Source organism: Gopherus flavomarginatus, chromosome 1 (assembly GCF_025201925.1).
Source record: "Gopherus flavomarginatus isolate rGopFla2 chromosome 1, rGopFla2.mat.asm, whole genome shotgun sequence".
Lineage (NCBI taxonomy): Eukaryota > Metazoa > Chordata > Testudines > Testudinidae > Gopherus > Gopherus flavomarginatus.
This window is the reverse complement of record NC_066617.1, coordinates 90,426,511-90,443,126: the sequence shown is the minus strand read 5'-3', so window position 1 is coordinate 90,443,126 and position 16,616 is coordinate 90,426,511. Positions and strand designations below refer to the sequence as shown.

At 42.7% G+C, this 16,616-nt stretch overlaps 1 protein-coding gene across 9 annotated transcripts in view; it reads right to left on the bottom strand.

Annotated features, from left to right (window-relative positions):
• APAF1 (apoptotic peptidase activating factor 1) overlaps positions 1–16,616 on the bottom strand; it is a 91,135-nt gene that overhangs the window by 73,082 nt on the left and 1,437 nt on the right. For 7 of the 9 annotated variants that reach the window (XR_007771437.1, XM_050934547.1, XM_050934538.1 and 4 more), the window contains 5 exons: positions 12,143–12,319; positions 10,824–11,013; positions 8,555–8,752; positions 7,884–8,067; positions 1,079–1,191 (listed from right to left, as the gene is read on the bottom strand). Coding sequence is in view for 8 of the 9 variants with exons in the window: in XM_050934547.1 (XP_050790504.1) it covers positions 1,079–1,191; positions 7,884–8,067; positions 8,555–8,752; positions 10,824–11,013; positions 12,143–12,280 (823 nt within the window). In the remaining variant the exon portion in view is untranslated. Of the gene's footprint in view, positions 1–1,078; positions 1,192–7,883; positions 8,068–8,554; positions 8,753–10,823; positions 11,014–12,142; positions 12,320–16,616 lie in introns of those variants that run through there. The other 2 variants (XM_050934510.1, XM_050934518.1) reach the window with 2 other exon arrangements.

The window sequence follows — 16,616 nt, the reverse complement described above, 5'->3', positions numbered from 1 at the left end:
TTTTTTATATTTATTATTATTAGCATGGATTATTAGAAATCAGGTGAACAACATAAAAAATAATCACTTGCAGAATGACCTCCAAGTGGAGAATGCCATCAAGTGGGATTACAAAAGTCATTTGGGACTTGGTTAATATTTTCATTAAAAATCTTAAAAAAGACAAATTAACTACGATCAAGTATTCCAACTCCAACAGAACAGACTAGCGGCAAACGGATATGGAGAAATCAGAAGGAGTAGATTCCAGGCAACAATATCAGATTCAATACCAATATATGAATCCATAAATCAATTAGTACTTTGTGCAGCTTTGGTGAATATTCCCATAAACATTTTCCAAGTGCATGTGAGCAAAATCTAGAAAAAAACCCTATTATTTACAGCTACATTCTCACATGAAGGGAAGGTCCACTGAAGAAAAAAAACACATAACCAGTTTGGTGTTCTTGGTGTCAACATAAAATATCATTGTCACAGGCTCAATTTTCCAATCACCAAGGCAAAAGGGGCTAGGAGCAATCAGGAGCTGCCTATGAAGCCCATGAAAAACGCAGAAGGAAGTGGCTTATACACTGTCCTCGTTCCTTTCTCCAATAACCCCTTTAAGTTGGCCAAAGCATTAGTATTTGTGTCCTTCATTAGAAATTACATCATGCCTTCAAACTGTATAAATGGTTTGAAAAACATAAGGGTCTTGGATGGCAGGAAGTAGGAAGGGTAGGATTCTAAAAGGCTTTTCTATTTCGCACACAAGACAACAGAATCTACTTCAGAGGCTGTTATATGGCTTCATGGCCTTTGTTAACAGCACACAGAATTTTCTATGCATATACTTATGGAATTGGAGTGTGGCAGACAGCGGCTCTACCTTGTGTCCCTCAGATCCCCTATTACTTCAGCCACCTGCACCTGAGAGAGGTAGAGCATATCTGAAGAATCATTTTTATAACTGAGGTGAAGGAGAAGAAAGCAGTATCCTTTCAACAGGAACGTAAACATTTAAGGTCAGAATTCATTAGTTTTAAAAACACACATATAATATCAAGACATAGGCAAGGAAGAAAACAATCCTTACCAGTCACTGAGTCTGTCACACTCCTGTCCCTACTAGTAATAAGAACTTGACATTGATTATCAAAAGCTTTTAATACCCAGGAATCCCAAATGTCATCCAGAACCATGAGACACCTAAAACAACAAGAAAAAAAAATCAGGATCAACTGATGACTTTTCAAACAAATACTCTGGAAAGTTATTTCGTTATTAAAATGCTGTCTTTAAGGGGCATTAAACACTGCAATTCAGGGAAGAACTATATTTTGAAGCCAAATATCTTAGAAAATAATTAAAAGATTTTGCCATTCATGGCTTTGTCAATAGGGAAAACATACATCTTTGCTTGTAATTTATGGCTGCATGTATTTGTCACAGCAGAAATATTAGGCAAGCATTTTGAGATTTCTCTTTTTAGTATCTTTCAGGATAGATAAATAAATATGTTTGTTGACCAAGCTTGTGACGCCTTACAGTCCACTCAACAGCATTTCTCTATTTGTATAGGTATGTTTGTGAAGTGTAACTTTTGAACACTGCATCCAATAAATTCCAAAATTTCAGAGAACGTCTTAAGCATCAATGGCCAGCACTCTTATTCATTTTGGAGAAAATCAGAATACTGAAAAAGGGGACACTGGAGGACATATTGAGCCCCACATGATTTGATTAGCACAGCTACAAATTCAAGCACCTCTGCAATTTTCTATAGATCAAATCAAACAAAAACCAAATGGTTGATGACACCCATTAAGGCTTAATGTTCAAGTATAACATTACCCCAGCCCATAGACAAATAATTGTTCTCAGAGCTCGGAGCCACTTAACAGCTGTGGGGCAGTGCTCAGGCAGCAGAGAGAGGAAAGGAAGCTTCAACTTCCTTCCTACCTCCTGATATCCTGCCTCCATAAAGTCTGCTCCATGGCAATCCAGGGGGAAGAAAGGTACTTTTGGGTGCAGAGCAGGAGTGGAGGGAAGGAGACAAACAATCCCTGTCTTGGCAGGAAAGAAAAAGATCCCTTAGTGAGGCAAGAATGTGAACCCTGCTATAAAGGAAACAGGGACACACAACACCACAGGGGGCAATTGGGTGATCCTGATATAGGGGAAAGGAGGCACGCAGAACCCTCACCAGGGGAAAAACTGGGGAATCCTGGGGATGAGAGGGTGGCACACTGGGAGCTTGTGGGGTGGAATGGAGGAATGTAAGAAGCCCCAATGAATGCAACAAGGTCAGCCTCCAGAAACTACAAAGCATATGTCTCCTAGTCGGAATGAAAACTAATAAGAAATATCCTACCATTTGTAAGATAAATAAAGAAGTTGCACGGAATGGCTAACTGCATTTGGCCTCCCATAGGAGTAAGTATAAACTTTTTTAGGAGAAACAAGTTTCCAGCTGGCTTGATATGTTGCAAAAACTTTGATTTTGTTTTAGTCTGGAAAAAGGTTACCTAGAAATAACCCTGCCTCAAGGTTTTGGTATGAGGCGACCACTCTTTTTAAATGAGCAACATTTTCCAGGGACTATATATTAAAGTATTTCTGCAGCAGGGCTATGCAGTGCAAACAGACACCTCAGACTAATGAAAAATAGCCTTGCCCACCCTGCACCACCACAGAAAGGGAACCTTATTTATCAAAGATGGTTGCCAAAAAAATGGTCTCTTTTCCTTAAAGGGCCATTGCCTCAGAGCAAAGAGCCCCAAGCAGATGAACCAGGAGATGAAAGGGAGCCTCAGTTACTTGCATTATGATCAGGGCCATCCCTACCCATACGTAAAGTATGCAGCTGCGTAGGCCACCAGGAAATTTGGGACACCCTGGTGCTGCTCCAGCCTCTGCTCTGCCTCTTCGTCATGGCCCCTGCCCCAGCCCCACTCCCCTAAGGACTGCAGCAGGGCCGGGCCTGCAGTCACCGGTGGTGGGAAGTGCAGCAACCCGGCCCCAGCTGCACCACTGGTGAGTGCTGGAGGGCGGTTCCCCCCTGGCCTCCCCATGTCAGCTCCGCCACCCCCATGGAGGCCTGCCCCACCCACCTCCCGACAGGGAGGCTGCATAGGGCCCCAGAATAGCTAGGGATGGCCCTGATTATGAGCACTGTAGAATAAAACAAAGATATCCAGATGAATTGCATTACACTGTTTAATTTTATTACTCATTCTTTTTGGGAATTTTCAAAAATCACTCAGAATTGGCCCAACTGTTCCCACTGAAGTCAAATGGAATTTTACAATTGACCTCAACTGAAGCAGATTTAAGCCAATAGCACTGCTCTACAGCCAAAATGCTTCTGAAATAAATGTAGTCCAACTTTATTAATTCTGGGTCACTGAGAACGAAAATGATGCTTAAAATTGTTGATTGGCTCTAGTTTTCAAGATATGCTATTGGGTCAGTATATATGACCTTTGACTTGGGAATGGCGGAGGATAAGCGAGTTATAAAGGGAAGGGATCTCAATTTAAACCAGAAATGACTAAAATACATCTTTGACTGGATCTATGAATAAATCTATGATTGGATTTGGACAGTCCTTGCTTTTTAGGTAAAATAATGAATGATGCAATCTGAAGCTGGTATTGCATCATACATGATATGAATTGCATCATGTTATTCCTAGAAGTCATGGATGATGCAATCATAACGAAGCTTACATCACTCTGCTGAACAAATTGCCCTATATCAGCTCTAGAAATCACACAGTGTCGTGCTCTCTTATTTATCAGTGTTTGATTTTGCAAAGGGTCACATTTCTGTTTAGCCAAAGTGAGCAGAGATGCCTTGTACTTGTGTGAACAGTGCAGATAACTTCTGCTATGTTTGTGGTGAAGTGACTTTTGCATCACAAAAGTATGGTTATGAAAAGCCTATCACCTTTATTTTGGCTGCAAAATTGGAGATCAGGACAAGAGGTGGGCCCCATACATATGCTGCAACACTTGTGCAACAAATCTTCGTCAGTGGTTGAACAGGAAAAGGAAATCTATGCCTTCTGCAGTGCCAATGATTTGGAGAGAGCCAAAAGATCATCCCAGCAATTGTTACTTCTGCATGGTGCCTCCAGTTGGGAAAGGTGTGTCAAAGAAGAAAAAGTGGACTGTGCAGTATCCAAACATTCCATCAGCTATACGCCCAGTACCCCACGGAGAAGGACTGCTGGTTCCTGATGCACCAGAATCACTCTCACTTGAGTCAGACGAGGAAGAGGATGAAACTTCTGGTCCTGAACCATCAATGTCACAGGACCCACATTTTCTCCCATCTTGCTCCTCTGAACCACACCTCATAACACAAGGTGAACTGAATGACCTTGTCAGGGATTTGGAACTACCCAAGAGTAAGGCAGAGCTGTTGGGCTCCAGACTACAGCAGTGGAATCTCCTGGCAGGCTATCAGGGCAAATGGAGCTCATCAATGCTTGCAGACTATTGCTGGACAGTGACAAGAGATGCTCCATTTAATGAATACAAGAGACAAGCCAAGACGCGCTGAGTAGACAATGCATAGGACTAAACTATGTACATAATAGTTTTTTTTGCCTTTTGTTTCATAATCAATTTATTTATATAACCCTTTTGCTGATTTTTGAAGTGTTACATAAACAGGACAGGTGAAATATTATCATGTAAAGCAACCATAAACACATGAAAAGACCTAGGTTTACAATTTATGATTAAAACTCTACTCTATCTACACAATATACATAGACATAAAATGTAAAAACTTAAATATCTTAGAAACAGTAGCCAATCAGTTGTTTGAATTATCATATTTGAATTCAGCACATCAAAATACATAATAAATATCACATTTTATCTCTGAAGCAGACGCCTTCTCAAAAATTGTAGACCAGTGTAGCAAGCACTTATGAGAACCCACCACATATATACAAATGCATACATGCTATAGCTGAGATTTTCAAAGCTGCCAAGGGGCTTTAGATCCCTAATTCTTATTTTTAATGCAAACCAGACATCCAAACACCTTAGATTACTTTGAAAATTTCAGTCTATGCAATTACAATAAATAAAAGATTTACATTAGGACACTCAATCTCAGGAGGGATAAGGAGGAATGACCCTTGGGTACTGTCACAGACATGACTGAGTAACATGAAAAGTGTCATACACCATACATGTAACTGGCTACTCATATGTCTGTACACTCCAACACTTCAGATGTAGTTCAAAGTTTTCCAAAATTTTTGGAGCTGGTGAAACCCCCCTTCAACACTAAGAAAAAAGTTTCCTCATCACCTCCATCAAAACCTCTAATCCTAATCATATTTAGGAGAAATGTTATGACTCTAACCATGTCAGAACTAATTCTGAAATTTTAAAAAACTTCAATAATAAGTGAGGTACAGAGTGTTAAAATATAATCACAATCCATATGATGAATGATGATTTCTTGCTAAGAAAAATATTCCCAGGTACTCATTGGGAAAACACAGTCCAGTTTCACTTTTGATTGAAGGCAATTGAAATGCTTTATTTTCATCACCAAAGGGAAAACTGAGATAAAAATGGAGTTAGATTTGAAAATCTTCACAACTAATGCTGGATCCTCTTTCAGAGATAGTTGAACTCTGAATTCCTCGCTACAGAAAGTCAGTTGTAGCATCAAGTCCTAGGTGAGGTCTGTCAATTTGTCTTTAAATGGCTTTGTTAGTGCTCTCAGATCAACAGCCCCTTGAATAAAGGGGTTGGTGATGACTCTCTCTCTTCCATGGACAATCAGGAAATAGTTCCACAGGTGGGTCTGAAGTTCCCTGAGATGCTGATTTATAAATTCCTGGTGGATACCAACTGCATCCTTGTTTCAGACTCACTGAGGGACTATGAGGAAACAACTCCAAACTCCCTCTTTGAGCTCAGGAAAACCAATATCCAAGTTTTCTGGGGAATATATCTATCCTGTCATGCATGAACTGAATATTCAAATTCTGCTGCTAGTGAGACAAAATGAGTTTAAGTGACCAAAGATTTCAGAAAGGCAGGTTAAGTGTGCCACTAAAGTTGATTATGGAATATGTCAACAAGGGGAGATTGCTGATCTTTCATAAAAATCTGCACTTCTCTTATTTGAAAGAATCAAGATAGCACTTCACATTTTAAACCTCTCTCACTTCAACGGGGAAGAGGAGTTGCTGTCATCACAAAGTAAAAAAAAAAAGAAAAGAAAAAAAAAGTCAAGAATTCACGGAATGACCCTTACACCAAAGCTCATTACTATAAAAGCTTCATGGAGGACTACACATCAGTGTTCAGGCATTTTCTTGGAAACAAAAATCTGGCAACATACGATACAGTAAAGCAAAGAATGTGTGTGTGAACAGCCCTCTATTTTTCTGCCTGACACCATCTATAGAGCTTGCAATATTACTACTCCAACTCAATATATAAGTGTCTGACTGCTTCCTCAAAGTTCAGTTTTAGATACCTCTCCTGCTTGTTCTGGCACTGCTTTACAGAACTGCAAGTCTTCAGTACAATCAGAAACATATCTCAAACATGTCAGAAACTCTGCAGCACCAGAGGTATTAGTTGACATTTCAAGTCAATTGCTGATTTGTCACTTTTCCTAAAGTTTGAAAATAGTTGCGCTGTTGTATATACTCAGCCATATCATTACTATGACATTAAATTATTATTTGAATAAAGTACTACTTTCACTTTAAGAACCTTTTAAGAACCAACAACTTTTGAAACCAAGTCTATTGCTTAGAGAAGAATAAGATTTTCTGCAATGATATATGCCTTACATGGTTGGGTGACACATGCAAGATATCTGAAGGGCATTTGTCTGACATTTCCTAATGGAGCAATTAAATCTTATTGATTTCTCCTCAGGTTTATCTTTCAGCGACAGATATTTGGTTTCTGAATATCACCATCACTTCAAAGACTACACATTCTTGGCAGCCAATACTTCAGATCTGACCACAAGCTATGGTTTCAAGTCAACTAGTGAGAAACCATATGTAGTATTTCTATGTTTTCTTTTTGCCTTCTGAACCATCATTGGAATAACCTATCACTGTCTTTTTCACAAAAGATTCATCTTCACAAAAGGACTCCTCTTCCCACGTCATCCCACAGCCAGAACTAATCTCCAACATAGACTGAACAACGAAAGCAACATGGTTGGGTAAGGCTTAGAACTGCTCTGGGGTGTCATGAACAATCACAAACACTGTGTCTGGTGTTCCTAATGACATATTTTGTTATAGTCTGTGTGCGCAGGTACTTCATGGTGTACACGTTTAATGGGAAGTATACTGTTCTGCATAAAGTCCAACACAGAGTTACATGTTTAACATGATTTTAGCAGCAGAATTTTCATATTTATACACATATTCACATCCAGGACAAGTCTACACTGAATCATTGGCAAGGGTTCTCACTTTACAACAGTAAGTTGATCTAAAAAGAATAAACTACTACATAGTGTATGTTATAAATCCTTTTATATTTTTGTGTATGTAATTTCAGTTTTTGCATGCCTTCATGAACCCACCACACACAGTCTGGGAAATCCTGATATAGGGACTTTCATTTGAGAATCATAATATGTTTAAGAGTAACCCAACTTCTTGACAATCTTTCCAGTTTTGCCTTACGTAACATTTCCTCACAATCTACAGCATTACCTCCAAGGCTATTCAAAGGCTAGGCTGGAAAGAATTTAAAGGGTGACAATGGTGTTACCTCATTTTACAAGTTTTGAAGCCAAGTCACAAAAAGCAACTTGACCAAGATCATGGCTTTTTTTTAACATATAGCCTAATTCCACCAACACATCTTTTATCCCACTAAAAGTACCTGGGGTATTTGCGCAGTATCAGCAGACGAAGGCGGTCTTTAGCCTCCTCAATATTAAGTGGCGGCCTTTGTGAAAGAGAGAAGTCCTGGTCTAGTCTACTACAAAGATTTTGGAGTTTCATTAGGAGCCCCGCCTTGTCTTGTTTTCCAACAGAAATCCAATGTACTCCTCCTGGGAAGCAATCTAAGTAAGATGGTGCAAAGTTAAAATTCATATTTTTAGTTGAGATGTATTTTCTGTGAGTGACAAATGGAAGCAAAATTATGTCAATAAATTGCTTTATATATAGCTAAGATGGAAATAAATTTTAGACTCTGATAAGCAGCTGTCAAACTAGATAAACATATTTTGAAATGTGAATAAAATACTTCCATAATTCTAAATCCAAATACATGTGTACATCATCAAAGTAAGAGTGAATTGTTTATGTCCTTATTTAAAATACTATCCAGGATGGAAAGTTACTCTGGGGACCTTTTTCCATGAATTACAGCAATATCCAATGATCCCAGAGTAATCAGATGATGATCAGAGGTACAAATAGTGGATGAGATTTTTTAGAAATGCCCAAATCATTTAGAAGCCTGAATCCTATTTACCTGCAATGGGACTTAGGCTCTATAACAATTTATGAAAATTTGGTATGCGCATAAAGAACAGGTATCTGTACCTTCCAAGAGATGGTGATCCCGTAGTGCTTCTGCTGTTAAAACAGACTTCCCACAACCTGCCATTCCATAAACAGTAACCCAACCTGGTTCATTTCTTAAGTTGTACAGTTTCTGTTGAATTGCTTTTACCAGCTTTGGACGAGTAACAAATACAACTGGTCTTTGTGGTACTCCACCTTCACAGAGGACTGTCCTCACTGAAATGTAAAAAAAAAAAAAAAAAAAAAAAAAAAAAAAAAAAAAAAAAAAAAAAAAAACCATACAGAGAAACAGAAATAATTTCTAAGTGATTTTTCCCCAGCTGTTTTTAAAAAAAACCCACCATCATACACAATAAATAAATAATAAACCAACCCAAAACTTCCTCCATCATAAAAAGTACTGGATCACCAGTTGCTGAAATCCACTGCTTGTCCCAGAACAAGTGGAAAGGTTACAAAACAGGCATCAGCTTCTTCTCTCACACTACTCTGCCAATGACTACATTTCTACTGTGAGCTAGAGGACTGGTCCCTTGAGGTAAAGAGTGATTCACCCTCCGTGACACATTTTTAGACTTAGACAATTAATAAAGCTGCAGTAAGGCTGATGACACATTTGATCAAATGCAATAAGAATGCTTGTGCCACTAATAACTGCTCAGAAACCACCACCTCATTTCACATTGGTCACAGAACACAAGTACTGCAGACAAGATGTTTATGTCAATTTAGGAATGCATTTAGGACAATTTGAAGTCTATAATTAAAAGAAACCCACTTATGGTAGATAAGAAATTTGAACCAATTTTTTTATATGGCCCAAGTATTAAATAAACATAAAAAAGTTTTGTGGGTGGGAAATAAGCTTCCAAGAAGAATGAGATTTTCCGAGTTTTACTTCCACACTCAGATTCAGCTTCTCTAAAATATGCTGACAGGGAAGGTCTTCCTCCTGACTACCACTTCACAGTCAAGTATTTGGATTTAAATGGAAATGTGGGACATGCAGGCCTTCATTTAAATAATAATCAACGGAACATTTCTTAAAATAAAGTTACTGGACATGATACAGTACCAATTTCAGACAAAACCACTCTCTCCACACCCCATATGCCAGATGAAATATCGAAACATTGGCTAGTACCATACCAGATCAAACTGTCTCAGGAAGCAGTACTTGAAGCAATATACTTACTCATTTTATAGTAATTAAACTAGGATTTTTCATAGATTCATAGATTCTAGGACTGGAAGGGACCTCGAAAGGTCATCAAGTCCAGTTCCCTGCCCTCGTGGCAGGACCAAATACTGTCTAGACCATCCCTGATAGACATTTATCTAACCTATTCTTAAATATCTCCAGAGGTGGAGATTCCACAACCTCTCTAGGCAATTTATTCCAGTGTTTAACCACCCTGATAGTTAGGGAACTTTTTCCTAATATCCAACCTAAACCTTCCTTGCTGCAGTTTAAGCCCATTGCTTCTTGTTCTATCCCTAGAGGCTAAGGTGAACAAGTTCTCTCCCTCCTCCTCCTGACACCCTTTTAGATACCTGAAAACTGTTATGTCCCCTCTCAGTCTTCTCTTTTCCAACCTAAATAAACCCAATTCTTTCAGCCTTCCTTCATAGGTTATGTTCAAGACCTTTAATCATTTTTGTTGCTCTTCTCTGGACCCTCTCCAATTTCTCCATATCTTTCTTGAAATGCGGTGTCCAGAACTGGACACAATATTCCAGTTGAGGCCGAAGGCGCAGAGTAGAACGGAAGAATGACTTCTCATGTCTTGCTCACAACACACCTGTTAATGCATCCCAGAATCACGCTTGCTTTTTTTGCAACAACATCACACTGTTGACTCATATTTAGCTTGTGGTCCACTATAACCCCTAGATCCCTTTCTGCCGTACTCCTTCCTAGAGTCTCCTCCCATTTTGTATGTGCGAAACTGATTTTTCCTTCCTAAGTGGAGCACTTTGCATTTGTCTTTGTTAAACTTCATCCTGTTTACCTCAGACCATTTCTTCAATTTGTCCATATCATTTTGAATTATGATCCTCTCCTCCAAAGCAGTTGCAATCCCTCCCAGTTTGGTATCATCTGCAAACTTAATAAGCGTACTTTCTATGCCAATCACTAAGTCGTTGATGAAGATATTGAACTGAGCCAGTCCCAAAACAGACCCCTGCGGAACCCCACTTGTTATATCTTTCCAGCAGGATTGGGAACCATTAATAATTACTCTTCTTTATCTTCAAGAATAGAGAATGCAAGCATTATACTGACCATACGAAGTAACTCCATCCATAGACTTATTTCCATTACAAGAGGAGATAATAGGGATCCCATCCTGAAGAAGAGCGGCCAGGTCTTTGTACCCTTCATGAAGCAGTGCGTTATAGAAGGATATGTATGAGTAATTATCTTTTGCAAGAATAATTTTTATTAGCATAGCAGCTCGTTCTTTCTGCGTAGTCTAACAGAAGAAAAAAAAATATATTTTTTTATATACAATCACAAAAATTGGGAGATCTATTAGGTCATCTAGTTCCAACACTTGGCTAGTTAAGGACAGCTTCTTATTGCCAGGAACACTAGCTGCTATTACAGGTCAGATAATGGACCTGCATTAAGACTTTAATTCAGCAAGGTATTCAAACACACACCTAACTTTAAGGTATGTAAATAGTCCCACATCAAGTTTAGGTACCTTGCTGAATCATGGCCTAAGACAGAGGTGGGCAAACTACTGCCCGCGGGCCACATCCGGCCTGCAGGACCAGCCTGCCTGGCCGCCAAGCTCCTGGCCCGGGAGGCTAGCCCTGGCCCCTCTCCAACTTTTCCTTCTCTCCTGCAGCCTCAGCTCACTCCATCACCGGTGCAATGATCTGGACGGCGGAGTTGTGAGCTCCTGTGGCAGCACAGCTGCAGAGCCCGGCTTGACCCGGTCTCTGTGCTGTGTGGTGATGGCAGCAGTGTGGCCTGGCTCCAGCCAGGCGGTGTGCCTGTAGCGGCACCAGCCACTGGTGCTCCAGGCAATGCAGTAAGGGGGCAGGGAGCAGGGGGGGTTGATAGAGGGCAGGGGATTTCGGGGTGGTGGAGTAGATAGGGGTCAGGGAGGTTGGGGGAGGAACAGGGGTTGAATGAGGGCAGGGGTCCTGGAGGGGGCATTCAGGAAGGAGGTGGGGGTTGGATGGGGCAGCAGGAGGCAGTCAGGCAGAAGGGGTGGTTGGATGGGGCAGGAGTTCCAGTAGGGGCTCGTCAGGTACGAGAGGAGAGGTTGGATGGGGCGGCAAGGGTCCGGGTGCGGTCAGGGGACAGGGGTGTGTGGATGGGGCAGGGTCCTGGGCGGGGGTGGGTGCGGGGGAGTCAGGGAATGGGGGGGTTGGATGGGGCAGCAGGGGAGGAGGAGAGGAGGTAGGGGCCAGGCCATGACCCCCTCCCCTAACCGGCTCTCCATACAAGTTATGAAACCTGATGCGGCCCTCAGGCCAAAAAGTTTGCCCATCCCTGGCCTAAGATGTCAGAACTATTCAAATGAGTATTCTAAAACATGTTGAGCAATCTGGGAATAGGAAAGCGATTAAGAAGATTTGCATTTTTACCTGGGCTTTTACTTTCTCCTCCTCCTGTAATGTTAGTACTTCATCAGCAATCATATGATCCATAATGTAAGAAGTCTTGATGTCTCTTACCAATGCTTCATGATTCAGAAGCAAATGATTTCGAGATTTCACATCCATTTTTCTTCAGTGGAGAAAAAGTTTGCATAGGAACATGAGCTAGTCAAGACATTAAGAAACTAATCAATTTCAAAATATATTTCCTTTTATAGAATGTAACTTAAGAAAAGTGGCAACAGTATTCCCAACATTAACTCCAGTTGAAATATAGCTGATCTTCAGTTAGTTTCATGCTATGAATTATTTCTTACTAGAAAGTACACAAGCAACCAACATTTCAGCCTACTACTGGTGTTTCTTGAGAACACTATATAAAGATTTTCATATTATCCTCTCTCCAAGATGCTCAGATGGGCTGATGACTGTACCAGATTAAGGAAACACAGGGAAAAATCCCACCTTCTGCTTCTGTCCATTCCCAACCACCCAACTCCTACCTAACTTCTAACTTACCCCCACACTCCATTGCCCCATTAATCCTGTCTCCTGCTCCTATCCTCCCCATTCTCTTCCAATGCCTACCTTTTACACACACCCTGCTCCTACTGATGCCCCCCAACCTCCTATCCGACCCTTCTGGCTTCTGCTCCAACTCCTCCACCCACCACTGCATCTCAGTCAGGCTGCTTCCTCTTCCACTACATGCTGGCAGCGTGCCAGCAAAAGGCATCTTCTCTCCCATGCTCTCAGTTCCTGTGCCTGGTACCACAGCAGAAGGAGAAATTGCTAACAAAGTCTTATTCAGTTCTTGCAAACCCAGAATAGAGCATGCTCAATAGGTGCTCTATAGGGATGGTGCACGAGCAGTCGAGTTGCAGACACAAGTTGTATGGGGATGGAGTATGCTCAGTGCAGATGGAATCTTCTGAGAATTTAGCTGCCAAATTCTACCAAGCCTCTCCTAAGCACGTACAAACTGAGGCCTGGTCTACACTACGTGTTTAAACCGATTTTAGCAGCGTTAAACCGATTTAACGCTGCACCCGTCCACACGAGACCCTTTATATCGATATAAAGGGCTCTTTAAACCGGTTTCTGTACTCCTCCCCAACAAGAGGAGTAGTGCTGAAATCAGTATTACCATATTGGATTAGAGTTAGTGTGGCCCCAAATTGACGGTATTGGCCTCCGGGCGGTATCCCACAATGCACCATTGTAACCGCTCTGGACAGCAATCTGAACTCGGATGCAGGGGCCAGGTAGACAGGAAAAGCCCCGCAAACTTTTGAATTTCATTTCCTGTCTGTCCAGCGTGGAGCTCTGATCAGCACGGGTGGCAATGCAGTGCCAAATCCAAAAAGAGCTTCAGCATGGACTGTACGGGAGATAATGGATCTGATCACTGTATGGGGAGACAAATCTGTTCTATCAGAGCTCCGTTACAGAAGACGAAATGCCAAAGCATTTGAAAAAAATCTCCAGGCTATGATACAGAGTTCACAGAACAGTGCTGTGTGACAAGCGTAACGGAAAGCTAAAGAATGAAACGAACGCTCATGGAGGGAGGGAGGGGGTACTGAGGACTCTAGCTATCCCACAGTCCACAGCAGTCTCCGAAAAGTATTTGCATTCTTGGGTGAGCTCCCAATGCCTGTAGGGTCAAACACATTGTCCGGGGTGGTTCAGGGTATAGCTCGTTAATTTACCCCCCTTCCCTCCCCCCATGAAAGAAAAGGGAAAAAAAATCATTTCTTGACTTTTTTTCAATGTCACCCTATGTGTACTGAATGCTGCTGGTACATGCAATGCTGCAGCAGTGAGCAGCAGTATCCTCTCCCCTCCCCTTCCCGGTGGCAGATGGTACAAAATGACTGCTATCCGTTGTCATCATCAGTCCACGAGTGCTCCTGGCTGGCCTCAGGTGAGGTCGGCTGGGGGCGCCTGGGTCAAAATAGGAATGACTCCCAGTCATTCCCAGTAGATGGTACAGAACGGCTGGTAACTGTCTTCATCGTAGCAACTTGGGGCTGAGCTCCATGAGCCCCCTCCCTTTCATGTGTAAAGAAAAGATTCTGTACTGCCTGGACTATCATAGCAGCGGGATGCTGGGCTCCTCCTCTCCCCTGCATTGTTTAATATCCTGCCTGGACTATCATAGCAACTGGAGGCTGCCTCCCCCTCATTTTATCTCACTAACAAGTCAGTGTTTCTTATTCCTGCATTCTTTATTACTTCATCACACAAATGGGGGGACACTGCAACGGTAGCCCAGGAGGGTTGGGGGAGCAGGGAAGCAATGGGTGGGTTGTTGCAGGGGCACCCCCCCCGCGAATGGAATGCAGCTCATCGTTTCTGCGGGATCTGACACGGAGCGGCTGTGCTCTCTGGTTCTCTGGTACACTGGTTCTCTAGTACACTTGCCCCATATTCTAGGCAGGATTGACTCTATTTTTAGATACCATAAAGGAGGGATTGACTCGGCGAGTCATTCCCATTTTTGTCTTTGCGCCCCCGGCTGACCTCAGCCAGGGGCACCCATGACAGCAGCAGACGGTACAGAAGGACTGATAACCGTCATCTCATCGCCAATTTACAATGGCATGGAAGACGGTACAGAACAACTGATAACCGTCTCCGCTATCATGCAAAGGCAAATGAATGCTGCTGTGTGGCGCTGCAGTACCGCGTCTGTTAGCAACATCCAGCAGACATATGGTGACAGTAAAAAAAAAAGCTGAACAGGCTCCATTGTTGCCATGCTATGGTATCTCCCAGGGAAAAAGGGCGCAAAATGATTGTCTGCCGCTGCTTTCACGGAGGAAGGAATGAGTGACATTTACCCAGAATCACCCGCGACATTGTTTTTGCACCATCATGCACTGGGGTCTCAACCCAGAATTCTAGTGGGTGGGGGAGACTGCGGGAACTATGGGAGAGCTACGGGATAGCTACCCACAGTGCAACGCTCCAGAAATCGAAGCTAGCGTCGGACCATGGACGCACACCACCGAATTAATGTGCTTAGTGTGGCCGCGTGCACTCGACTTTATACAATCTGTTTTACAAAACCGGTTTATGTAAAATCGGAATAATCCCGTAGTGTAGACATACCCAGAGACAAACTGAGACTTTTCAAAGACTTACGATTTGGACAAATTTTCACAGGAAAGGCAAAAGGCACAACCCTGACAGCAGGGCAGGGCAAGTCCCTCCACTGCCCCGGTCAAAATTCAAGTCCCTTCTCCAAAGCATGGAGCTGTTTGAGCTTCTTAACAAAATCACTGAAGTTTATTTACTTTTAACATCAGCAAACAACATACTTCCCCTAATCGCATTCTCAGGAACCAAAAAGTCAGCCTTAGGCAGACACCCAGTATGGAAAATTTCAGCCCAAATGTTTGGCGAAGTTAAAGTGCCCAAAACAAAAGATTCTCCCAGGAACAGAGAGTTAAAGAAACCCATGCGCCCAAACGGATCCTCACTGCAGGGTCAAGGTATAAGTTACCCTGAAGTGGGAGAGATGAGGACGAAGGCAAAGATGAAACTAATCAGTTGAGAGAATGCATATTAATGGTGTCTGTCCCCAATCTCTTCCCAGGGAGAGGAGAAAGTGCTCCCTGCTTCTCTGCACCCCAAGAGGTGCCCCCAGAGTGGCAACAGCAACCCCTCAGGTCAGGTCACGCAACTGGGCACCGCCATCGGCACCACAAACGATGGTGAAGTGTGGCATCTCAGGGCTGTAGGACCCACGGCAGCTCTTCCTGTCCCAGGCATCTCTCTCTGGATTGGATGGATCGCTGCCAGGCCACCACTCCCACTGGGCCAGAGACGTGCTCCACAGCCCAGCCAGTTGTGTGCATTCAAATCCAGCCCGTGCGGACACTTGGAGCAGATGCGCTCAGGCTGGCTGCTGAGAAAGTGAGTCACTTTCACTTTCTTGGCATGCAGCCTGCCCGAGCAGCTCCTGCACCACACCCAGCCCTGCATGGGGTGGGGGTGGGAGTTGGGGAGAAAAACACACAATATGATGGGCAGCAAAAGGATACCGCCAGAGCCACCTAGCCCACCTCACCTCACCTCACCACGCTGGGGAGAAAATAACACACAGGTGAGTTCCCCCACCCCTTCCCAGAGACCTCAGAAATCAGTACCCACACTCAGAATGCACTGTCATGCTGGTGTCCTGTCCCATCTGTGGTACCCCAAATTTAGTAGTGGCCTACACAGCAACGTATGCTGCATATGCCTAAGGATGGCCCTGTGCTTGAGACGGCTGCTGGGAAGGGACATGTGATTCCTCTCATGGCTGCCCTTTGCTTCCCAGTCAGAATCTATTATTCTGCAGGGAAACAAAGAAATCTGCCCATGCGCAGTGCCACAGAATTCCCCTAGTATTATATGGAGTTTCTTAAACCTTCCTCTGAAACATTTGGTTCTGGATACTGTCAGAGGCAGC